Source organism: Vulpes vulpes, chromosome 1 (genome assembly GCF_048418805.1).
Source record: "Vulpes vulpes isolate BD-2025 chromosome 1, VulVul3, whole genome shotgun sequence".
NCBI lineage: Eukaryota > Metazoa > Chordata > Mammalia > Carnivora > Canidae > Vulpes > Vulpes vulpes.
In genome coordinates, this window is record NC_132780.1 from 22688790 (window position 1) to 22715526 (window position 26737).

Below are 26737 nucleotides of genomic sequence, written 5' to 3' on the forward strand. Positions count from 1 at the left end.
CCCTGGGTGGCTCAGTGGTTTAGCGCCTGCCTTTGGCCCGGGGCGCGATCCTGGAGTCCCGGGATCAAGTCCCACATCAGGCTCCCGGCATGGAGCCTGCTTCTCCCTCCTCCTGTCTCTGCCCACCCCCCTCTCTCTGTCTATCATAAATAAATAAATAAATCTTTTTAAAAAATTATTTAAGGGATCCCTGGGTGGCGCAGCGGTTTGGCGCCTGCCTTTGGCCCAGGGCGCGATCCTGGAGACCCGGGATCGAATCCCACGTCGGGCTCCCGGTGCATGGAGGCTGCTTCTCCCTCTGCCTATGTCTCTGCCTCTCTCTCTCTCTCTCTCTCTCTCTCTCTGTGTGTGTGTGTGTGTGTGACTATCATAAATAAATAAAAATAAATAATAAAAAATTATTTAAAAAAAGTAAAAATAAAGGCATAAGCAGGAACTGCTCTGGTCCTCTTGATGAAAAGGGATGCTTGGCTAGGAAACTTTATCTAAGAGTGGGGAGGAGAACTTGCACTCAGGCCATGTGAAGCACTTGGGAGTTTCATGAGGTGTCAAGGGAGCACATAACAATGGGTCTTAATTTTAAGCCATGAAATACAACTTAGCAGAAAACAGCCAGAGTTGCTTGGCAAATTCAAACAGGACCCAATACTACCCCAGAACTCCCACGGCTCCTGTTGGGAGTTGGAAACACCTAATCCTTCTATGAAGGCCTCCCTCCTGACTCTGTTCCGTGCCTGACACTAAGCCACACAGAGCCAGTTGTGGATCTCAGAAACCCATGGCCCTCTTGCACCTTGTGTTGTGCTTGCTGTCCCCTCAGCAATGACAACCTTCTCTGTCCACCTAACCCTCATTCAAAGTTCAGTCCATTTATCACCCACCCCAGTCCTACTGATTCTTACAGATGACCATATTTGCCCCAACTACACCCACCAGGCTGAATGAAACACCCCAGGTCCCACCAAAGTCCTCACAAATCATAGAGAATAAGCAAGAGCTCTGGCCTGAGTGACATCTTGCCTCATTTACCCCTTGTCTCTGCATCTTTCTCATCTCCATTCTTCTCTTGGAAGCCCTGGCCATCTGCTAGACTAGTCAGTCTGATACAGCCTACGTTAGGGATACATACCACCCTCACCTGCATTCATGAATTCTAATACCATCACTAAGGTACCCAAGTGAGAGACCCAGTGCTCAGCCCTTACCCTCTACATCCTGGCCTATAAACAGCTTCACAATCATTAACAAGACTATACCTCTTATATGTAACCACAGATTAATTGGGTCCACACAGTAAATACCACATTTTGAAGGTCTCCAATTTGAACCACTCTTTGATTTCCCAACTTGTGTTGTTTCCAGTTGCCAATCTGATGCCTCCACTCAGTGGTCTCTGAAATACCTCAGATTCTCAATGTGGCCAAAACAAAGTTCCTGATATCCCCAGTGATTATTACTCCTACTACCAACTTCCTCATCTCAGTTGGAACTGCCATCCCTACAGTTGCAAAGATCAAATCCCCTGGGGTTATCCCTGATACCTCTGTTTTCTTCCCTCATCACACATATTAGAAAATCTAGTTTCGGGGATCCCCGGGTGGCTCAGCGGTTGAGCGCCTGCCTTCGGCCCAGGGCGTGATCCTAGAATCCTGGGATCGAGTCCCACATCAGGCTCCCTGCATGAAGCCTGCTTCTCCCTCTGCCTGTGTCTCTGCCTCTCTCTCTCTCTCCCTCAGTCTCTCTCTCTGTGTGTCTCTCATGAATAAATAAATCTTTTTAAAAAAAGAAAATCTAATTTCGGAGGGATATCTCAGTGGCTCAGCGGTTGAGAATCTGTCTGCCTTTGGCTCAGGGTGTGATCCCAAAGTCCCAGGAACAAGTCCCACATCCAGCTTCCTGCATAGAGCCTGCTTCTCCTTCTGCCTATGTCTCTGCCTCTCTCTCTGTGTCTCTCATAAATAAATAAAAACTAGGGGATCCCTGGGTGGCTCACCAGTTTAGCGCCTGCCTTCAGCCCAGGGCGTGATCCTGGAGTCCCAGGATCAAGTCCCACATTGGGCTCCCTGCATGGAACCTGCTTCTCTCCCTCTGCCGAGGTCTCCGCCTCTCTCCCTCTGTCATGAATGAATAAAAAAAAAATCTTAAAAAAAAAAAAGAAAGAAAAAAGAAAAGAAAAGAAAAGAAAAGAAAAGAAAAGAAAAGAAAAGAAAATTTAGTTTCAGATGCCTGGGTGGCTAAGTCAGTTAAGCGTCTACCTTCAGCTTAGGTGGTAATCCCAGGGTCCTGAGACTGAGCCCCATGTTGGGCTCTCTGCTCAGTGGGGAGCTTGCTTTTCCTCTCTCTGCCTGCTGCTCTACTTGTGCGTGCACGTGCATGCTCCTGTCAAATGTGACCTCAGGCTGGCCGTCTGACCAGTGGGCCTCAGGGCTCAGTGTTGCTTTTTACCAGCTGTGTGACCCTGAACAAAGACAACCTACCAGGGCCTCAATGTCCTCATCACTCCTCACCCCTTACGGAGATCCTGTCCCTCCTTTGGCCAAAACTCCCCCTGGCGTCCAGAGTCCTTACATAAAGGTGCCGCAAGTCTCGGACCGCCAGTTCCTGAGTGACCCCGCCTCACGCTCCCTATTCCCAGACCTCAGACTCCTCCCGCCTCAGCCCCCCGACCCCTGAACCCGCAGCCTCTGCCCCAGCCCGCCCCTCCCCTGCAGCCCGCTCCCGCACGCCAGCGCTCACACGCGGGGCCCCCACCCACCGGCTCCTCCCGGTCCGGAACACCTGGGCCTGGGCCGCAGGGACCCGAGCAGGCGCCCTGTGCTCCGGCCTTGAGGGTCTGGGTCGGGGGAGGGCGGGGAGGGCCCGGGGGACGAGCGTTTACCTGCGCTGGGGCCCTGGGCTCGGCCGCCGCCATCGGACTCTGTGGACGGAGCGGACACCGGGCTGGGGGTCCCTGTCCCGGCCCCCGTAAGGCGCAGCCCGGGCGGCGTCGCAGAGCCGTGCGCCAAGTCTCTGCCCTGAGGACGACTCTTTTCACATCTACTCGGCTCCGTAACCTATTCCTCAGCCCTGCGGAAAGGATCTCCGAAAACTGCAAACTACGCCGAACAGCCGCAGGAAGCCGGAAGTTCCGCCCCGATGCCATGCGCAAGCACAGATACGCCTCGTCCTGATCAGTTATCGCCTCCTCTCAACGCAGAATCTTCTGGGTAATGTAGTCCCGGAGCTCTGGAGGTGGCTGGGAAGGGTGTTCTCCACCCTGACCAACCAGAGCATTGACTGCACGGCACTAAGAGGGAAGCTGGAAAGTAGTATTCCTCCTACCTCAAGGAAGGTAGAGGCTTTGCCTGTGTTAAAGGCGGAGAAAAGACATTGTTTCAGACTCCATAAAGTCAGCATGCCTCAAGAGGATAAAAATCGGGGATCCCTGGGTGGCTCAGCGGTTTAGACCTCTGCCTGTCTCTGCCTCTCTCTCTCTCTCTCTCTCTCTCTCTCTCTCTGTCTCGTGAATAAATAAATAAAATCTTAAAAAAAAAAAAAAGAGGGGATCCCTGGGTGGCGCAGCTGTTTAGCGCCTGCCTTTGGCCCAGGGCGCGATCCTGGAGACCCGGGATCGAGTCCCACATCGGGCTCCCTGCATGGAGCCAGCTTCTCCCTCTGCCTGTGTCTCTGCCTCTCTCTCTGTGTCTATGAATGGATAAATAAAATCTTTAAAAAAATAGAAAAAAATAAATACAATGAGTCCTTGAATAGCTGGAAACGTTATGTTATTGCTCTTCAAATGCTGTGGCTTGAAGTGCTATTCAGCATTTCATTATGTTTGGTCAGGAAGAATAGAAAAGACTCCAAAGAGGGCCATGACTGGGAAGGAAGAAGAGGTATGTTAGACTTCCCTGAAGCCGGTGGACAAGCTCTGTGTCTGAATCCCATAGAAAATTTCTCCTTTGCCTATATCATCAAGGATTGTGACCCACATACTGAAAAACACTTTTTATCCACATTTTTTACTCCATATACTAAGATACACTCGATTCTTTTAGCAATCTGAGAAACATCTCAATCTGAGAGTAACTTAACCAACGCTATCTTTTTTTTTGTAATAAATTTATTTTTTTAAGATTTTACTTATTCATGAGAGACACACACACACACACATACAGAGAGAGAGAGAGAGAGAGAGAGGCAGGCTCCATGCAGGAAGCCCGAAGCGGGATTTGATCCCGGGACTCCAGGATCATGCCCTGGGCCAAAGGCAGGTGCTAAACCCCTGAGCTACCCAGGGATCCCCTATTTTTTAAAGATTATATTTATTTTTCATGAGACAGAGAGAGAGAGGCAGAGGAGAAGCAGGCTCCATGCAGGGAGCCCAATGTGGGACTTGATCCCAGGACTCCAGAACCACACCATGAGCTGAAGGCAGACGCTCAACCACTGAGCCACCCAGGTATCCCTAGATTTTATTTTTTATACCAGTTTTAGGATCACAGCAAAATTAAGCAAAAGGTACAGAGATTTCCCCTATATCTCTGCCCCCTCCCCCAACCGAAGCTCCCCCATTACCAGTATACCTCCACCAGAGTGTTGTATTTGTTGCAATTTATGAACCTTCACTGACATATCATTATCACCCAAAGCCCACAGTTGTATACGATTCACTCATGGTATACAGTATATGGATTTAGACAAATGTATACTGACAAGTATCCACCATTATAATATCATATAGAGATGCTTCACTGATCCAAAAATTCTCTGTGCTCCACCTATTCACCCCTCCCTGTAGTGCTAGGACTTGACAAACTTTTGATTGCCAAGACATCAATTTCAAAGACATCCATCTGGAAAAAGCATATTGCCAGCTTTTTTTTTTTTTTTAAGATTTTATCTATTTATTCATGAGAGACAGAGAGAGAGGGAGACAGAGAGAAAAAGAAGCAGGTTCCGTGCAGGAAGCCTGTGGAGGACTTGATTCTGGGATTCCAGGATCACGCCCTGAGCCAAAGGCAGACGCTCAACCGCTGAGCCACTGAGGCATCCCATATTGCTGGCTTTTTAACATAGCTACTAGTCAAATGACTGGTGTAAAGTCCCAGGCAGCCTAAATAACCGATCACTTAAGTGCCCCTGTTTTTCCCTTTGTGACACAATTCCCACTCTTATGTTTTAAATTCTCCAACAAAGAGGGGACCTGTGAAACCCTTGGCAGCCCATACATGGCCATAATCAAGGCAGAGCTCCAGGTTCACACCCCTCCCTATCTCTACTGGTGACCCCCTTGTGTGGCCCTTGTGTGTGCCTTGTATCCTTCACTACCTGTAAGTAATAAATCTTGGTTTTTCAAAGTTCTTGGTGGTTTTCCCTGAGGTGTGTCCTGCAATCATAATAAAAAATCATGAGGGGTAGTCCAGCCACGACATTAGCTCCAGAGAAGTATCTATGAGGGCTTGCCACAAGTAGTACTGAACCTCAGGCATTCCTAGCTGATTGCCTCATTATTGATAGGGTGAGACCAACACAAAACCCTCTCTTACCCTAATGTTGCTATTTTGTAAAGGTCAAAGTAGAAAGGGAGCATCTGAATTCTGAGATGAGGCACCTGAATCCCATGATCTCCTCTTTTTACTCCAAAGTGATTATTATCTTCCAGTGGTTGCAGGGATGGTTCTGAATGGGGAATTGAGATTATCTCAAAAAGTGTTTTTAAATGCAAATTTCAGAACATTAGTTATAAGGTTTATGCAGTTATTCAAGACAGTGTCAGACACAGCTCTGAGGAAACATCAGGAAAGTCTGAAGAAAGTTAGGATCATGGAGAATTTTTATCAGGGCTTTTATTCCTGAAAACATTGAGAAATACCAGCTTCTAGGGAGACTTGAAAGGGATATTTACTGTAGCCAGATTAGTAAAAATGAATAAGAAGCTGAGGTGTCCTATTTATTCACAACTTCAACAAGTGTTCATTGAGCAAGTACTCAGTTTCAGGTAGTACTATACGTGAATGGGAGACCTTGGGACACAGAGACAAAAACTATTGTCTACATGCAGCTTACAGTCTTTTTTTTTTTTTTTAATTTATTCATGAGAGACAGAGAGAGAGAGGCAGAGACGCAGGCAGAGGGAGAAGCAGGCTCCACACAGTGACATAGGACTCGATCCTGGGTCTCCAGGATCATGCCCTGGGCTGAAGGTGGCACTAAACCACTAAACCACTGGGGCTGACCTATTTTATTTTATTTTATTTTATTTTGTTTTATTTTATTTTATTTTATTTTATTTTATTTTATTTTATTTTTATTTTATTTTATTATTTTATTTTATTATTTTTTATTACTTTTATTTTTTTCATTATTTTATTTTATTTTATTTTATTTTATTTTATTTTATTTTACTTTAAAGTAGGCTACACACCCGGCATGAAGTCCAATGTAGGTCTTGAACTCATGACCCTGAGATCAAGGCCTGATCTGAGAGTCAGATGCTTAACTGATTGAGCAACCCAGGTGCCTCTGGGATTATTCTTTTAGAATCATATCTGCACATGTGCACATCAATCTGTGCCTATATCTGTGTTCAAACATATTCTAACACGTTTTTTTTTTCTTTTTTTTTTTTTCTTTTTTTTTTAATTTTTATTTATTTATGATAGTCACAGAGAGAGAGAGAGAGAGAGGCAGAGACACAGGCAGAGGGAGAAGCAGGCTCCATGCACCGGGAGCCCGACGTGGGACTCGATCCCGGGTCTCCAGGATCGCGCCCTGGGCCAAAGGCAGGCGCCAAACCGCTGCGCCACCCAGGGATCCCTGTTTTTTTTTTTTCTTGGCACAAATCAAGTCATACATTGTATACTGATCCATACATTGATTTTCTCACTTAATATATCTCGGACAATCTACAGTCACTTCTTAATTTTACCCCTGATACTTTCTCATCTCCATACTTCGTGCACTTAAAGCTGCCTCTTTGTGAAAACTGTTTTCCATTTTGTTTCCAAACCTTCCAGCTAGACTCAGCCCATCAACCCAACCCTGGGTTCCCACAGGGCCCCTCCTCCCAGGCCATTGAAACTCTTGGAGTTCAGAATCTTTCCTTGCTGGTCAGGCTGCTCTCAAGGGTCACCAGGACTGAGAAGCAGAGACAGATAGTATTTTATGAAGGCCAGGATGCTGGTGATGCCATACTAGGCCTGGAGAACCCACAACTGTCACACTTTGGTGGTTGGGGTCAGGATTGGCTTTAGTGCCCAACATAGTGTCTAGTAAGGTCACAGTGTGCCAGTTGTATCTTGCCCTGAGATTGTCCTGACACATGGGACTAAAACTGCTTAGGGACATCAGCCTCTCAAAGGAGAAGTGGGGACTCAGCCTCTGGTGCCAACAGTGAAGACACTCCCACTGGAGGAGGAAGCTGGGATTCAATGGCTGGTTGTTCCTGTGTGCATCTGGCTTCTGATATGAGAGGGAGGGTATCCACCTCTATAGGGAGAACCAAAAAAGCCCAGCCTAAAGCTCCAGATACTACCCAACCCTTTTTAAGGAAGCCTTTCTCCCACCCCCAAAGGACGCAGCAGCAGGATTTCCTGTTGCCTGCCCTCTCTTGAGCTATGATCTCTGTTGCGTCCACCCACTGCTCTCTGGGCTCTACTTCCCTGTGCAAGTTTGGAAGGTGCACTGTGGAGGCCAAGAAAATTAAGGCCATTCCACCCCCAGTTTAGCATTAGCACAAGTACAGCCATCTCAGGCCCCTGTGAATAAAAGCTGAACTTTACAGGAAAAACCGCAGAACGCCCTTAACAGAGAGTCCCGTATCAGAATGAAAACAGAGCTCAGAACGCGCTTGACAGAGACAGAAAGTCCCGTATTGGAATGAAACAGATCTTAAGAAACTCCCCCACCCTTTCCCCCATATCGTAATGAAAAAATTCCTCCACTCCTTCTGAAAATCCCCTAGACTAGCCCATAAAAACCCAGCTGTAACCCACCTCGGGTTCCAAGTCCCTGCTCCGCTGTGTCAAGTATACTTGGACCCAAGCTCAAGCTTGTTAATAAACCCTTGTGTACTTGCTTTGGTGTCGGCTTCTTGGTGGTTTCTTGGATTCACAATCTTGGGCACAACAGCACTACAGGAGAATAGGAGGTTCAACCTCAACTATTGTGCATCCTTCCCTCAGGGTCACAGCTCCACACGGTCGGTCCAATGCCTGCAAGTGGCCACTCCTTATATTCTGTACAATTTTATAGTTGATTATGACAGGAATTATACTACCACCTCTCATCCTCATGACTTATTCATTCTATAACTGGAAGCCCACTTCCCTTCATCATTATGCCTATTCCTCCAAAACCCCTATTTTCTTTAAGTTAAAATGATATTTGGAAACACTAGATGTATAAAGGTATGGTGATAAAGGAATAGACAGCTCTAAGTAGATATAAACCTTAGGGTTTTTTGTTGGTTTGTTTAGTGAAAGAGGATGAGCACTCTTTTGGACAGTAGCCCATTGAGACTAGTCAGCCTCTAAAATTGCATAAGCCAATTCCTATAATAAATGTCCTCTTGTGTGTGTATATATATATACTTCTATGGTTCTTTTCTCTGGAGAACCCTGATGAATACAGATAATATAAAATCACTCATGTAGAACAGTCCTTGCAATCACAAAAGAAATGATCATCACTTTCCAGCAATGAGATTAAATTATGGATTTATGAGATTCCTGATGTTTTGGAATTCAGAGCCCCATTTACAAATATGCTCCACGTTTCAGCACTGCAGCCATTGTCTCTATACCAAATAGTATTTGTTTCATTGTTCCCCTTTATTTTTTTTTAATTATTTATTTACTTATTTGAGAGAGAGCGCACACAAGTGGTGGGAGGGGAAGAAGAGGGAAAAAGAAAATCCTCAAGCCGACTCTCCACTGGGCAGAGAGCTTGATCCCATGACCCTGAGATCATGACCTGAGCTAAAATCAAGAATTGGCCACTTAACTGATGGAGCCACCCAGGCACCATACACTGTTCCCTTTTAGAGATTGATGTTGTCAAAGATAAACATAGTTACACTTTCATTAAAGTGGTAAAAACATTTTATTTACAAAGTACTTTAGTAGGGCAGAAAGTTAAATTCCATTCTCATTCCTTCAGTGATTATTAGGTGTTTTATTTATTTGTTTGTTTATTTATTTATGATAGACATAGATAGAGAGAGAGAGGCAGAGACACAGGAGGAGGGAGAAGCAGGCTCCACACCGGGAGCCCGACGTGGGACCCCAGGATCGCGTCCTGGGCCAAAGGCAGGTGTGAAATCGCTGAGCCACCCAGGGATCCCCTATTAGGTATTTTAAAGGGAAGATGAAGAGTGAGGGGTTCAGTTGAGTCACAGAACTGAAAAATCACAAAGGGTTGGTCAATGTAAATAGAACTACTGCAGCTGTGTTTGCTGGCTGGTAGTTAGGAAGTTAGGATTCTATCCTCCCATAAGGATTGGGAGACAAAGGTCTTATCCTTCCTGATAATTACATTTCAAAAGAGCTCTCAGGTCCTTAAGAGGTGTAAGAGATACATATTTACAATTGTGAGCCTAAATGCTCAAAGGAAAAGAGGTCAGGAGTCCAACTTTAGGTTTAACTAGAATAGTGAGTTCTGGCAGCTTTGAGCTTTCTCTGGCTGGCATTTTAATGGAGGCTGAGGTCAACAGGGAGCTGGAGTTATCCTAGGGACTAGACCTTATGCCATTAGAAGCCATCCTAGAGTTTGGTCAACTTTCTTAGCACAAGGAGATTGGACAGGGTTCTTTATGCACCAAGAGTCCAGTTCTTGATGTCACATTCCTAAAAGGAATTGAATCAATGTCAGGATATCAAGTAAGAGATTTTATTTATTTTATTTTTTAAAAAATATTTATTTATTTACCCATGATAGACGGAGAGAGAGAGAGAGAGAGAGAGAGAGAGAGAGAGAGGCAGAGACACAGGAGGAGGGAGAAGCAGGCTCCATGCCGGGAGCCTGACATGGGACTCAATCTCCAGGATCGCGCCCCTGGCCAAAGGCAGGTGCCAAACTGCTGAGCCACCCAGGGATCCCCAAGAGATTTTATTTTAAACAAGATTTTATTTATTTATTCATGAGAGACAGAAAAAGAAAGGCAGAGACATAGGCAGAGGGAGAAGCAGGCTTCCTATGGGGAGCCTCATTCAGGACTTGATTCCAGGACCCCAGGAATCTGAGCCAACCTGAGTCAAAGGCAGACACTCAACCACTGAACCACCCAGACGCCCCTCAGGTAAGAGATATTAAATGGATAAAAATGCTGCTCATTGAGAGACACACAGTCACTGGATATACAGAGGAGATATGTGGGAACCACAGAAATATACCCATATTTATATTCCTGCTTCAGGGTGACCCAATATTTCACCTCATGCAGTGTTGACCACGAAGACAATGAGGCTGATAAACGCAAGAGCATTTATTTGGGGGCTTAGAGATTACAATCCAGAAGACACAGTCAACCAAAATCAAAAGCATGCTCCAAATTGCCAGGAGGGAGTGCAGGTTTATAAAGGCAAAAACCACAAAGTTACATGTCATTTTGAAAGAATTACGATTGGTGCTGGCAGAGTTTAATCTATCTAATAGATGATTGGCGAGTTGGCAAACAGGCGTTGCATTATCTCTGTTTTAGTCCAGAATAGAAGGATGTATTCCAGGAGGTAGCTGAGTTTGCAACTGACAAAAGTCAAAAGTTCACAATGTTCCAAGAAACAGGAGACTTGCATAGGCCCTACTTCCTCAATGTCCTTCTGACTCTGTTTTGAGTGATTCTACTAGCAGTGCTTACTCCATTTTGATTCTTCTTTCACATTTTATCCTCTTGGTTGAGATCTTTCTGGCAGGAAAGCATTGATGACCAATTTTATGACTGTGTAGTCCCATTTCATTGTGGGAGTGATTGGCAGCCTGCTTTGGGTCCATCATGCCCCTCAGAGGGGAATTTTATAGTTGGTTGATAACCTGTTATGTTCAACAAACATTCTGGTTGAGTCTCACTGCCACATTTGAGGAACAAGGAGGTTCGAAAAGTACTACCTAGATGTTATTTAGGTTCTCATTTCTTTTAGTCAGATCGAACAAGAAGTTAAAGAAAAAAAAAAAAAGACTCTTCAGTGCAGGTGCTTGGTCATCTAGTTGTTGTAAAGTGGCAGTAACAAGGGAAAGTGGGAAGACTCCTCTCGGTTGGGCAGGCGGCTCACAAAGGTCACCAACTGACTTCTGGTCCTGCACAGACGCTGGAGACCTTCAAATAAAATCAACAAATAAGAGAAGCAGCTGACATTGAGATACACTGCTTCCACCAAAGATGTCAGATCAAGACTCAAGAATGAAATCTTTTCTTTTTCATTTTCTTTCCTTTACTGTGGCATTGAACTGGAAAGACAATGGCTTTAGTATTTCCCTGGCCATTGCTAAGGGGTAACCTTTCAGACTTCTAGATCCATCAATGATCCCAATCTTCCCATGATGCTCAAGACTCCTTGGTCGTCCCTGCGACCAACTACTCTTCTATTTCCAATGTAAATGCAAACTACAATCAATCCTCCCACCTCCACTGCCCCTGCAGAAGTCTCTTACCAAATTCCACTTTTATGGCCAGAACAACCTGTGCCTTGTTTTTACCTTTCTTCAATTATAACTATATGTACCAAATTAGACACAAATACTTAACATATATCTTAGTACATTTGCACCATCACCCTCCCATGATTATCTAGATCAGATCTATCCTTACTAAGAGATTTCACCAGCAGTAAGCATCTTTGCAAGGTATTTAGAATGACTCATTCTTTAGTCTAGGAGAGTTTCTTCCCATATGTGCTAAAACTTTTTGCAAGCAAACTAAGACATCTATCTTATCAATCAATTCCCCTGGATTTACATTGTTGAGACATACCTACCAGGAGGCATTCATGGCTCAGGATTTGCTTCCTTTGGCAAGGCCATAGTTGTTAGGAGTAAATGTAAAGGGAATTATGATCAGAAACCCCTCCTTAACTCTGAAAGATATTATAGAATTTGTTCCTAATAGCTTAAAAAAAAAAAGATCTTTAGACTCTGACCAAGGTTGTTTTTAAATATTTTATTTTAGACAGAGTGAGCATGTGGGGAGGGGAGTACACTCTCAGGACCCTGAGATCATTACCTGAGTCAAAATCAAGAGTCAGATGCTTAATTGACTGAGCCACCCAGGTGTCCCCCCAAAGTGGTTGTTAATAATAGAAGAGTTCTTAAATCTTTTAGCTGAGCAAGGAGGTATCTGTGCTATTGTGACCAACACCACCACCTATTGTACCTGGATTAACATTTGCAGAAGTTGAAACTCAATTACAGATCATGGAACAATCCGCTTGGTAGCTTAAAAGGTGACTTCTTCTACAAGGTCTTTCTCAGACTTCTTGGTCTGGGTCTCAGGGACCATGGCTCCACAGTGCACTCCAAACATGAGGAATTATCCTGTTCATAATCATCTATCTCCCTGACATGTATTCTCTCTAAATTATGCCTCCTCACTGCAGTTCACAAGAAGCAAATCCCCTCCCTCCCTTTAGGTTTCCAGCATCCTTTGAGAAAGCCCTGGCCGATACACTAATTGGTCAGAATGGAGAAAACCCGTCCATTGGGCTCTAGGGGGCCTCCAACACATTACCCACAAGATCAAGCGCGCAGTTGAGCCAAAGGAATCATTTCCATGGTAATTTATCGCTGACGGGGGGAATCCCGGTCTCCTCCTGGCGGCTTCCTTCTTGCTGCCCTCGGACTGCCAGGGCCGGGCCGACGTGACGGAACTGTCAAGTTGCTGGAGTCGTCCCCACGGCAGAGAGGCGGGCCCCAGGCTGAAGTCGCCGTCCAGGCTGCCCCTCACAGGGCCTGGGACTAGGGCCATCGGCCCGGGTGTCCGCCCCGCCTCCCGAGTCCGATGGCGAAGGCCGTGCCCAGGGTCCCGGTAGATGCTCGTCCCCCGGGGCCCTCGCCGCCCTCCCACCACCCAGACCCTCAAGAAGACCCGAGCGCGGGGCGCTTGCTCACATCCCTGAGGCCCAGGGCTCAGTGTCAGTGCCCCTGCACAGGCGTGCGGGAGCGGGCTGGAGCAGGGGCTGCAGGAGGGTCTGAGGCTGGAAGGATCTGTCATTCGGGAACAGGGAGCGTGAGGCGGGGTCAGGGACTGGTGGCCCCAGGTGCCGGACCTCTGTTCCCAGGGCCTTGGGAGCCACGGGATCTTGAACCGGAAGACACAAGTCCAGCCCTTCCCCAGCTTCTGAGAGAACTGGTCATTGGCCCTGCTGAAGTGTTCTCAAGGTTGTGGTCTAAATTCCATTTCCCTAGGCTTTTTTTTTTTTTTTAAGATGGACATAAAGGCATTATGCTAAGTGAAATATGTCAAAGACAGATACCCTGTGACTTCACTTACATGTGGAATCTGAAACAACAAAGAAGAGAAATTGACCAGAGGAAGGGGTAGGGGGATGGGCAAAATAGGTGGAGATTAATTAGTACAAACTTCCCATTATAAAATATGGAAGTCACAGAGATAAAAAGTACAGCATAGGGAATATAGTCAATAATATTGTAATGATTCTGTATGACAGATGGTAACTACATGTATGGTGAGCATTTCACAATGTATGTGTCAAATCACTATGTTGTACATCTGAAACTAATATATTACACGTCAACTATATCTCAAAATTTTTTAAAAGGAAAAAAAAGGAAAAAAATTTTTTAAATGTATTTTATTATTTTTAAAAGATTTTATTTATTTATTCATGAGAGACATAGAGAGGCAGACACTGGCAGAGGGAGAAGCAGGCTCCATGCAGGGAGCCTGATGCAGAACTTGATCCTGGGACTCTGGGATCATGCCCTGGGCTGAAGACAGGTGCCCAACCGCTGAGCCACCCAGGTGACCCGAAGACAAAGATTTTTAACAAACCTGCACTTGAAATGTGCAAGTCATTACAAAACAAGACCCCAATTTAAAACCACAAAATATGCTTTTCACTTTTTAAAAATAGAAACATATGCAAAATACAAAGACAACTAGAAAAATCACAAAAATAACATATAATGTAAAAAAAGTAGCATAATATTTTCAACACTCATACAAGCCATAAAATATTAGGCAAAAATTTAAAACAGGCAATTATTGTGAAAACTATCCAGCATATGGAGATACACACAACTATACAATATATTAATTTGTGGAAATTTCATTTTTGATGTCAAAATTTACCTTTAGCCCATTCAGAACTAAGGTGGACTGAAATTTTTAAATGTTTCAAAAACATTCTAATTGTAGAAAACTTATATAGTTATATATTTATCATTTCTACTTTATATCAACCACTTTCACTGAATTCTTTAAAAATGTATTTGGAAACTTTCCAGTACACTCTAACAGAATTCATTAAAATAGTAAGTAGTCCTCTGTTACATACATATTAAACTATGTAAACTTTAAGTTTAAAACTCATGTTGAATTTTTAGGAAAGACAGACTCTTAATGAACCAAAATATAACTATGTAGGTGAAAAAGAATCTATGGTGTGTGGAATAACATACCTTAATAGTATTGAATGTTTTGCATTAAGCATCATAAATCAAATTTGTTTAAAGAGGACCTGAAGAAGATTAATCTGGCAGTTAAGGCAAGTAGAGGTCCATAAGAAGAGCTCTCCCAGTACATAAGACAATGAATTGGAGCACCTGGGTGGCTCAGTCAGTTAACTATAGATTTGTCCTTCTCCCAATCCCCCCCGCCCCCTACTGGGGTGTTCTCTCAGATAAATTTAAAAAAAGAAAATGATTCAAAATATTTGTGATAATCCACCAATTGATGAGCATGATCTTGGTCTCAGTTATAGAGTGATTCAGAAGAGAAAATAAGCTAGGTCATACACACATGGATTGGACAAAACTCCACAGTAAATATATTGATTTGAGTGGTACTCTATAGAATGGACAAAACTAGGATATTAGGGACACCTGGGTGGCTCAGCAGTTGGGTTGCTGCCTTTGGCTCAGGTCGTGATCCTGGGATCCAGGATCGAGTTCCACATTGGGCTCCTGTGAAGAGCCCGCTTCTCTCTCTGCCTATGTCTCTGCCTCTGTCTTTCATGAATAAATCTTAAAAAACAAAACACTAGGATATTATTAATGTGATATAAACATCAGTAAGAGTTAAGCAGAGTAAGAGAAATGTGAAAAGGAAAGTTATGGAAATATTTATATTAAAAACTTGATATAGGGATCCCTGGGTGGCACAGCGGTTTGGCGCCTGCCTTTGGCCCAGGGCGCGATCCTGGAGACCCGGGATCGAATCCCACGTCGGGCTCCCGGTGCATGGAGCCTGCTTCTCCCTCTGCCTGTGTCTCTGCCTCTCTCTCTCTCTCTCTCTGTGACTATCATAAAAAAAAAAAAAAAAAAAAAAAAAAAAAAAAAAAAAAAAAAAAACGATATAAAAACATCATATACAAGGTCAAAATCCCATGGAATTCTTTAAGTGCTCAGTGTTTTATTTTTATTAATGGCCCCAGGGGCCAGGGTAAACACCATCATCACTTCTGTGTCATAGCAGACTGAGGCTCAAGGGGCTCTAGGGAGTTGTCCAGATATTCCCAGTAAACCACACTGAGACCTACTGTGCAGACCCTCCTCCCCCTAGGGACTGACCTGGATCAGGGGCTCCTGAGCAGCTCTATTTCTTTCTGACACACCTGGTGGCATAGCAGTCTGGTGGTAACAGGGAGAGCTACAGGTGCCTGGCTCTAGGACGTTCCCCACAGGTACAGCTCTATAGGAATGAATACCTCAGCTCTTCACAATTCCCAATGGATCAGGGCTAGGGCCACTCCTAATCCCACTGTACATAGGGTTTCGAAACAGGCCCTGGATAGGGGCTTTTGCCTGTGGGTCCTTACAGTGGCCCGAAATCTAGGAATTAAACCTAGGGACCCTGGACAAAGACTTGGGAAATCTGATTAGTGACCTCTACATCACCCCCTAGGCAGGCTTTGGGACTCAAAGGAAAACCCAGCCCATACTGATCCAATCTTGTCCCCCATCTGCTCCAACCCACCAACCCCAATGGTGATAAAGGAAAATAGGTAGCCACTAAAAAGCAAGGCTTTAATGCATTCCCCAATGACTGGACTTAATGTGATGGAGAGGGGCGCCTGGGTAGCTCAGTCAGTTGAGCGTCTGCCGTCGGCTTAGGTCATGATCCTAGGGTCCTGGGATTGAGCTCTGGGCTGGGATCCCTGTTCATCAAGGAAGCTGCTTCTCCCTCTCCCTCTCCCTCTGCCCTTTCCCCCACTGCTTGCTCACTCTCTCCCCAAATAAAATCTATTTTAAAAGAATGTGACAAAGAATATGTTAACAATGCAGAAAAAATTTGAAAGTGTACAGCTGTCCATTCCATTGTGAGTAGTGCATGCACGCAGAAACACACTTGTTTCATTGTTGTATCTGTTAAAGGAAAATAGCTAAAACTCAAAGAATAGGAAAAAGATACATGCATTTTACCAAAGGTGTAGACAGCAAATAAGCATTGGAAAAAATGATTGTGAATCCTTACAGAAATGTAATTAAAACAAAATAACATAACACTAAAAACTTATTAAAAGGCCTAAAATTAAATTAGCCAAACCAAATGTTCAGAATGTGGATGAACTGGAACTCCTACACTGCTGGGAAAAGGCAAAAGATACAATCAAAAAGTAAAACATTTACCTACTCTATGACCCAGACATTATACACTAAGTTACTGACAAAACATCAAAGAAACATACATTCATATAAAGAACACAGATGTTTACACTAGCTTTATCTTCAATAGTCAGAATCTAGAAATAAACCAAATCCTCAAACAAACACAGATAAATGGATAAACTGGTATATCCAAAAATATTACTCAGCAAAAAAAAAAAAAAAAAAAAAAAAAAAACACTACTCATATATCACTGATGAATCTCAAAGTAATTTTGACAATAAAAACAAAAAATCAAAATAGTATCAATTCCAAACATAAACTTAAAAAATTCAAAACTATCCATCTATTGTAAAAGTAAATCAGTAGTTACCTGGAGAAGTGGGAGGGGCAAGGGAGATTATAAAAGAACAGGAGGTAAACATGTGACAGATAAAGTTATTAACAGGACTATGATGATGGTTTCATAAGTTCATAACTATGTCAAAATTTACCAAATTACACGGTAAATACATGCAAGGTAGAAAATATAAACTATGCCTTACTTAACAAAGCTTTAAAAATGGCTCAAAATGTCTATGTCCCACTCTTTTTGGGAAATTGGTTTGGCCACCCCACACCGATTCCATCCCTCTTTCTCATGCCTATGGGGTATTACCTTAGTGGCAGCAAATGTGGAGAACAAGAGTATTTCCATACAAGTCAACAGGAATGCTTCCTGGGTCACAAGTGTCATATTCCAGGAATATAGATTACCCTTTATCTTTTTTTCCCCTGACTCAGTGGTAGTGGCTTTGAAGCAGACATCACAGAGAGGAAACCACAGAACCTTTTGATTATTTTAGTTTTTATTTTTTTCTCCAACAATAACTATACCTAACACAAGATAATCATACCTGGAGGTCCTGAGATTTGTGTACACACTAACCTTGCAAAATCACTGTTACAGAAACGTGTCCGGATCCATTTTTAGAAGAGGCATATTCCATCTAGTTGGCTGCGGTCTCCTCCACTTCCTATTAAGCAGTGTTTCTGTAGCAATTATGGTTTCCCCTGCCCCCTGTGATCTTACAACCAGTGACCCTAGCCCAATTAGGCTGTGGACATCAGGGCACATAGCTGTTTGTAAAGCTAGGGAAGATAACTCAACAGTGCTGACATCCCCTGTGAGGTCTCCTTTGAGTAAGGAGAAAAAATTTATGCTTTCAGAAGCATCTGAGGGTCTCACACTTGCCTCCTCCTTGAGTCATCTTTTTTTTTTTTTTTAAGATTTATATTTTTTCATGAGACAGAGAGACAGAGACAGAGACATAGGCAGAGGGAAAAGCAGGCTCCAAGCAGGGAGCCCCATGTGGGACTCCATCTCAGGACTCCAGGACCACACTGTAAGCCAAAGGCAACCACTCAACTGCTGAGCCACCCAGGCGTCCCAATCACTGAGACTCCTAAAACACGAAGCATCTAGGATTTCAAATAAAAACCAGAAAGCCCTGCAGTTTTTCAGAGGCTGTGGGGCAGCAATGCACATTTGATCAACACTGGCAAGTTATTTTCTGCCATCCCCCTCTCCCTCCTCAAGCACAATTTGAGACTCCTAAAAAGCTCACCCAGTACTGCTTGTTGAGCCCAGATCCACTTATAAACTACCCCAAACAGTAAGCAAAACATCCAAGATTAAGACTTAAGAAGTAAGGCCTTGAACATCACATAAGCCAAAGCAATGTGCAGTAGTTACTATTTCACTGGGAAGCTGGAAAAACATCGCATCACAGGAGACCAACATGTCCCTGAAAAAGGTAGTCATTCTCTGTAAGCTGCCAGCCAAACTCATATTCTCTGGGTCATCACTGATTCAGGTCCATGCCTAAGGTAGTTAAGGAGACAGGAAAGCTGATCCTTCAGGGCTCAGGTTACTTCTAATTTGTTCTAAATCATGGGAGAACAAAGGTCAGCTTCCCTGAATACATTGTAGTGGTGACTGATGCACACTTTGTAGACCTCCGAAGTGGGAGAGGTGAAAAGGCTTTGGCTACAAAATCTAGCAGTGAGATAAATCTGGAAAAGAGCCCTGGACGGTTTAGAAAGTGCAACATATTTACACAAGTTTATTACAGAACTAAAACTTACAAGGAATATACCACTGCATGTTTAGCTGAATTTCAGTTCAGAGAGATGGCTCCTCAGAGTTCCCTCCAGTGTTGTTATAGTGAATAGGAAATTGCACATTCCCTGCACACCTAAGGCTTCTCTCTAGTGTGAACTCTCTGATGTTGAGAGAGCGTAGATTTTCTTGTAAAAAATTTCCCACATTCACCACACTCATAAGGCCTTTCTCCAGTGTGACCTCTCCGGTGCTGACTGAATTGTGAACTATCCCTGAAGGATTTTCCACATTCACTGCACTCATAAGGCCTTTCTCCAGTGTGAACTCTCTGATGATAACGTAGTTTGGAGCTAGAGATAAAAGATTTCCCACATTCACTACACCCATAAGGCCTATCTCCTGCATGAACTCTCTGATGATAACGGAGAGTGGAACTGGAGGTAAAAGACTTCCCACATTCACTGCATTCATAAGGCCTTTTACCTGCATGAACTCTCTGATGATAAGAAAGGGTAGCACTACTGGTAAAAGATTTCCCACATTCACTGCACACATAAGGTCTTTCTCCTGTGTGAACTCTCTGGTGTCGAATCAGTATTGAGCTATTGGTAAAAGATTTCCCACATTCACTACACTGATAAGGCTTTTCTCCCTTATGAACTCTATGATGATAACCAAGGCCAGAGATAGATGTAAAAGATTTCCCACAAGCACTACACTCATAAGATCGTTCACTATTATGAATTCTCTGGTGTATTGACAGAGAAGATTTTTGGCTAAAAGTCTTCCCACATTCACTGCACTCGTAAGGTCTTTCTCCCGTGTGAGTTCTCTGGTGTTTATTGAATTGTGATCTATCTTTAAAGGATTTCCCACATTCAGTGCACTCATAAGGCCTTTCTCCACTGTGAACTCTGTGATGATAACGAAGGCTGGCACTAAAGGTAAAAGATTTCCCACATTCACTGCATTTGTAAGGCCTTTCTCCTGTGTGAACTCTCTGATGATAACGGAGAGTAGAACTGGAGGTAAAGGATTTCCCACACTCACTGCATTCATAAGGCCTTTTACCTTCATGAACTCTCTGATGGTAACAAAGTGTGGAGCTGCAGGTAAAAGATTTCCCACATTCACTGCACACATATGGTTTTTCTCCTGTGTGAACTCTCTGGTGTTGAATAAGTGTCCACCTATTATTAAAAGATTTCCCACATTCACTACACTTGTAAGGCCTTTCTCCTGTGTGAACTCTCTGATGTAAAATGAGGTTATTTCTTCGGATAAAGGATTTCCCACATTCATTACACTCATAAGGCCTTTCTCCAGAATGAACTCTATGATGATAATGCAGGTCAGACCTAGAAATGAAAGATTTCCCACATTCACTGCACTCATAAGGCCTTTCTCCAGTATGAACTCTCTGGTGATAACGGAGGGCAGAACTAGTGGTAAAAGATCTCCCACATTCATTACACTCATAAGGTCTTTCTCCAAGATGACCTCGATGATGATACTGGAGAGTAGAGCTACAAGTAAAAGACTTCCCACATTTACTGCACACATAAGGCTTTTCTCCTGTGTGAATTCTTCGGTGTCGAATGAGTGTCCACCTATTGTTAAAAGATTTCCCACATTCACTACATTCATAAGGTCTTTCTCCAGTGTGAACTCTGTGGTGATAACGCAGGCTGGAGCTAAAGGTAAAAGATTTCCCACATTCACTACACTCATAAGGTCTTTCACCTGAGTGAACTCTTAGATGTATAATGAGGTTATTTCTTCGAGTAAAGGATTTGCCACATTCACTACACTCATAAGGCCTTTCTCCAGTGTGAACTCTGTGATGATAACGGAGAGCAGTACGAGTGATAAAAGATTTCCCACATTCACTGCACTCATAAGGCCTTTCTCCAGAATGAACTCTCTGATGATAACGGAGGTCAGACCTAGAGATAAAAGATTTCCCACATTCACTGCACTCATAAGGCCTTTCTCCTGTGTGAGATCTCTGATGATAACTGAGGGCAGAGACAGAGGTAAAAGATTTTGCACAGTCATTACACTTATAAGGCCTTTCTCCAGTTTGAACTCTACATGGAATCAACACTGAGCTATGGCTAAAAGACTCTGCACATTCACTGCACACATTTTCTCCATTATGCCATCTCTGGGGATGAATGAGGACAGATTTGTGACAAAAGGACTTCCCACATTTGCTACACTTGTATTGCCTGGACCCAGTGTGAGTCTTTCCATGTTGACTGAGGGTTGAGCTTTGCCGAAGGGATTTTTCACATTCACCAAACTCATGATGTCTTTTTCCAGTATGGAATCTCTGGTGTATAGCAAATGAAGACTTGTACCTGAATGTTTTCCCACATTCACTGCATACAAAACAGTGGTCCTGAACAAGTGTGTGTTTTGGACCAAAGTCCTTCTTGCATTCTCCCCAGGTGTAATGACTTTTTCTGCTTTGTAAAGTTCCCCTGCACTGTGTGATTGTGTTTGGCTTCTCCCCAGCATGAGTGGCCTCTTGCTGCAGATGCCCTGAGCCAGGCAGGAAGTCCTTCTCAACCTCTCCACAGGTAAAGGGCTTTCCTGAATCAAAGATTCCGCAACTCTTCACAAAAGAGGCCCTGTCCACACTGTTTCTCAACAGTTTCTCTCCCACATGCTGCTCCTGCTGCTGTTGAAACTTTATGCTGAAATAAAATCTTTTTGTACATGCCCCGCACCTCAACAGTTTTTGGCTGTTTTCTTTTCCCTGGTGCTCAGCCAAGTGGAAAATATCTCTCAAGACTGGACCACACATCTCACAAGGGTGGGTCTTCCGGAAAGTCAGAGCTGCCCTGGGCGTTCTGTCCTGTGACACACCTACAGAAATGCTCTGTTCACAAGGTGCCTCCACATCCTCTGCTCCACAGCAGCAACCTGAACGCAAAGATACACTGGTGAGATTCGTGATTATAGCGAGGGGGTGAGCACATGACATATATGCATCCATCTCATTTAGGCATGAGTTTATGGCATACTTTTCCAGACACCGTAGTTGGAATTCAGTTGAAGGGGCAGCCACTGTGCATTACTTGACCCCAAAGGTCACAGAATGGTGACCTCACCAGGGGAAGGATACAAAGACAGGGTATGAGACAAGAAAAAGAGGCAAGGATTACAACTGATTTCCATGTCAACAGTCTTTGGCAGGACCTTTGCTACTGCTGATGTGAGGCTGGGTAAAAGCATGCATCCAAGCCCATTAAAATCTAACTGCAACAGATTAGCTACTGTTCAACGTCAATTTAGGGATACATGAACATCTCATGGCCAATGCTGGAGTACACAGAAAGAACAGTGGGAGAAATGGGTACAATGTGGGGTCCAGAGAAGTGGAGATTATCCCTGTGCTGGAAGTCAGGGGATTGGCAAAATGTCAAAATGGAGAAGAAAAAGTAGCAATGAAGTGTGGCCACTTGAAATGGCATGACAGTGTGGGTGAATAAAGACAGGTTCACCATGGGGAATCTGTTATGACCTGAACACTCTTTCCAGTCATTGACCAGGACGACATTGCTCTGAGTCTACTTTGCCATGTCTGGAGTCCTGTCCATCCTGTGATACACAAAAGATTCTTCCCTGGGCAGCCTTGGTGGCTCAGAGGTTTAGTGCCACCTTCAGCCCGGGGTGTGATCCTGGAGACCCAGGATCAAGTTCCACTTTAGGCTTCCTGCATGGAGCCTGCTTCTCCCCCTGCCTGTGTGTCTGCTTCTCTGTGTGTGTGTCTCATGAATAAATAAATAAAATCTTAAAAAAAAAAAAAGACAATAAGTGGGGTAGTGGTAGGAATAACCCCAATTTGTTTGTTTTTTTTAAAATATTCTTTTAAATTTTTATTTATTTATTTATTTTATTTTATTTTATTTATTTATGATAGGCACACAGTGAGAGAGAGAGAGAGAGAGGCAGAGACACAGGCAGAGGGAGAAGCAGGCTCCATGCTTCGTGGGATTCGATTCCGGGTCTCCAGGATCACACCCTGGGCCAAAGGCAGGCGCTAAACCGCTGCGCCACCCAGGGATCCCCCCCAATTTGTTTGTAAAAAAAAAAAAACAAAAAAGATTCTTCCCTATAAGCCTTGAACAACTACATGGGACATGGACAATACAAGTCCTAAGGGAAAAACAGGACAAATGAATAGCCAGCCCCGCCCCAGGGCTATTCAGCACAAAAGAGAGCAAGGTAAGTAATGTCAGCATAACAGCCTTTGCCCTTGGAAGGTTTAAGTGGCCAATTAAGGGCAGCCCGGGTGGCTCAGTGACTTAGCGCCACCTTCAGTCCTGGGTGTGGTCCTGGAGACCCGGGATCGAGTCCCACGTTGGGCTCCCTGCATGGAATGGGGCCTGCTTCTCCCTGTGCCTGTGCCTCTCTCTCTCTCTCTCTGTCTCTCTCATGAATAAATAAATAATAAAAAAAAATGTTTTAAAAAGGGCACCTGGGTGGTGGCTCAGTTAATATCTGCCTTCAGCTCAGGTCATGATCTTGGGGTCCTGGGATTGAGCCCCACATCCAGCTCCCTCCTCAGCAGAGAGCCTGCTTATCCCTCTCCCTCTGTCATTCTCCCTGCTTATGCATTTGCTGTCAAATAAATAAATAAATAAATAAATAAATAAATAAATAAATAAATAAAATATTAAATACGCAGTGACACAACAGAGCACACAATAATAACCACCACACAAAAAGGATCAATGGGGACACCGGCTTAGTGAAGACATATGGATATAGGCAGAAAATAAGAAGGATGGCAACTGTGTCAGCCAAAGAGCTGATGCCATTATAGTCCCCTACTATGCAGGGGACCTCAGCATCCTTTGCTGCAGAGAACCTCAATAAGTCCTGCTACAGTAGCAGAACATCACAGATTACACAGCAGAGGGGTCCAAGTGTTTATAGGCATGGACCCCATATGCCTGCTCTGCAGAAGACCCCAGCAGCTTTTGCACTAAGGTAATCAAAAGCTATCACCAGAAACCTGCCAGAGAATAATATGCTGAGTTGCCCTCTCCCCCCGAAAAGGGAGCCATTTTCCATTCCAGGGGCAGAGCTGCCACTCACATCAACACTGCATATATCCTGGATGCCAGCATTGCAACTATTCCATGGATGCCTATATTTCATAACCTGACTGCATGGCTGTCACCTGAGTGCCCAGGTTGAGGCACCAGATCCATGGCTGTTGTGAGCTAGTGAGCTCCTTAGGACCAGAGACAGAGAGTACCTATGCTCCAGTCACAGACTCCATCAATGCTTAGTGTACAACTGCATCTCACACAGCAAGTCATCACTGCTATAGGCTATTCAGAATCTGGGATCCTAGAACTGCTATTGCTCTACCTATTCACATTCTAGAACCCAGACCCTTACCTGATCCATTGGTGCCTGCACATCACACTCCAATGTTAAAACCACCACAAAGGGCAGCCCCGGTGGCTCAGCAGTTTAGCACTGCCTTCAGCCCAGGGCATGATCCTGGAGACCCGGGATCGAGTCCCACGTCAGGCTCCTTGCATGGAGCTTGCTTCTCCCTCTGCCTGTGTTTCTGCCTCTCTTTCTTTCTCCTCTCTGTGTATTCTAATCAATAAGTAAATAACATCTTTTAAAAATAAAAAAATAAAAAATAAATAAAACCACCACAAAGACACCCAAGAGCTGGACTTGGCATCAAAGGAACACCACAGCCAAAACACTTCCAGTGGGAGAGAGAGATCAGGAGGTTCCCAGTAACATTCTCTACTACTATGGACACACACAGCCTTGGATTCCTACAATCTTTGCTGACACTGATCTCAGGTAACAGCTGCACAGACTAAGCCTCTTGACCATCTTATACTCAGACTTGCCACACTCCACCGAGCTGGTGCATTCACATCAACAGACAGACGAAGATTTTCCTGTTCAAACCTTTCTGTAAAGTCTGGAAAAAGTGACTACTCCATGAAATGTATAGACATCAACGCAAGGCTAAAGAAACACAAGAATATCAAGGAAACAGGACACCTTCAAAGGAACACAGTAATTGATCAGTCACCCCAAAGAAACGCAAATCTAGGAATTGTTAAAGAATTCAAAATAAATTTTTTTAAAGATTTTATTTATTCATGACAGACAGAGGCAGACATAGGAAGAGGAAGAAGCAGGCTCCATGTTGGGAGCCCGATGTGGGACTTGATCCCACGACTTCGAGATCACGCCCTGGGCCGAAGGCAGGCACTAAACTGCTGAGCCACCCAGACGTCCCATCAAAATAATTTTTCAAGGGGGCTCAGTGAGCTATAAGAAAACACAGACAATTCAATGAAATAAGGAAAACAATTATAAACAATACAAGATTTTCGATAGATAACTGTACTGTATACCTGAACAAATAGAACATAGTATGTTAATTATACTGGAATTACAACTTAATAGAAAAAGTTATGGTGAAGAATACAATGAATGAAATGAAAAATGCAGGGGCGCCTGGGTGGCTCAGTCAGTTACATGTCTCTTGATTTCAGCTCAAGTCATGATCTCAGGGTTGTGAGATGGGAGCCCTGTATCACCAAGCCTGCTAGATATCCTCTTTCTAAAAAAAAAAAAAAAAAGAAAGAAAGAAAAGAAAAGAAAAATGCAATAGAGAGGATCAATAGCCAGCCTGATCAATCAAAAAAATGAATCTGAAATTAAAGATATGCCTTTTGAAATCATCCAGTCAAATTATAAAAAAAACAACTTAAAAAGGGTAAATAAAGAAAGTCTGTGTGGACTATAGGACATCAAGAAACAGCAATATTTGCATTATGGGGGCCTGAAGAAGGCAGATGGGCAGGGACAGAAATCTTATTTTCTCTAGCTTACTTATCCATTTCAAAGATTTTATTCATTCATTCATTCATTCATTCATTCATTCATGAGAGACAGACAGAGATGGGGGGGGGGGGCAGAGAGAGAAGCAGGTCCTACGCAGGAAGCCCAATGCAGGACTCAATTCTGGGACTCCGGGATCAGGCCCTGAGCCAAAGGCAAATGCTCAGCCACTGAACCACCCGGGCGTCCCTCTCTAGCTTACTTTAATGTAAGAATACAGTACACATATAACATACAAAACATGGGCTAATTGACTCTAATTAGGAAGGCTTTGGTGAAGAAGAGGCTATTTGTAGCTAAGTTCTGGGGACTGTCAAAAGTTATACACAGATTTCTGGCTACACAGAGATTAGCACCCCTAACCCCATGTTGCTCAAAGGTCAACTATATGATAAAAGTCTAAATGTAATGACAAAGAGAATTTGACAGCCTTGAGAAAAGAAACTCATATGGGGGGGGGGGGACTCCCCTCCCCTTCATAAGGATATGAGCAGTTTTCTTCGCTGTAACACTGAATACAAGGAATAAATGGGATGATATGTTCTAAATGCTGCAACAAAGAAACCGCAAACCAAAAATCTTTACCAGTAAAGTTGTCCTTCAGAAATGAAGGAGAAAGACTTTCCCAAACAGAAGCTGAGGAAGTTCAACACCACTTGACCTACCCTACAAAAGATACTAAACACAGTTCTTCAAACTGAAATGAAAGTATGCTAATTAGTAACACGAAAATATAGAATACTCGGATAAATGCAATTGTATAATCATATTTAAAATATAGGAGTCCTTCCTTATCTATTTAACTTTCCACGGTCTCAGTTACCATAATCAACCATGGTCCAAAAGCAAATGATCCAAAAAAAAAAAAAAAAAAAAAAAAGCAAATGATCCTTCTTCATTGTAACGTATTGTCAGGAGGAATAGTAGCCTAATGCTATGTCACAAGTCTATACCATTCACCTCACTTCATT

The 26737-nt window shown here is 43.7% G+C and overlaps 2 protein-coding genes across 9 annotated transcripts in view; both read right to left on the reverse strand.

Moving 5' to 3' along the window:
* Positions 1 to 3211, reverse strand: part of LOC112908845 (uncharacterized) — a 50521-nt gene extending 47310 nt beyond the window's left edge. For 3 of the 4 annotated variants that reach the window (XM_072767009.1, XM_072766723.1, XM_072766676.1), the window contains exon 1: positions 2879 to 3134. The gene's annotated coding sequence lies outside the window, so the exon portion shown is untranslated. Of the gene's footprint in view, positions 1 to 2878 lie in introns of all 4 variants that reach the window. The other variant, XM_072766829.1, reaches the window with a different exon arrangement.
* A 14378-nt stretch (positions 3212 to 17589) lies between these two features.
* LOC112908827 (uncharacterized) overlaps positions 17590 to 26737 on the reverse strand; it is a 62836-nt gene continuing 53688 nt past the window's right edge. For all 5 annotated transcript variants that reach the window (XM_072762051.1, XM_025984415.2, XM_072762286.1 and 2 more), the window contains one exon: positions 17590 to 21794. In XM_072762051.1, coding sequence (XP_072618152.1) covers positions 18997 to 21794 — 2798 coding nt within the window. In that variant the 3' untranslated portion in view covers positions 17590 to 18996. The remainder of the gene's footprint in view (positions 21795 to 26737) is intronic.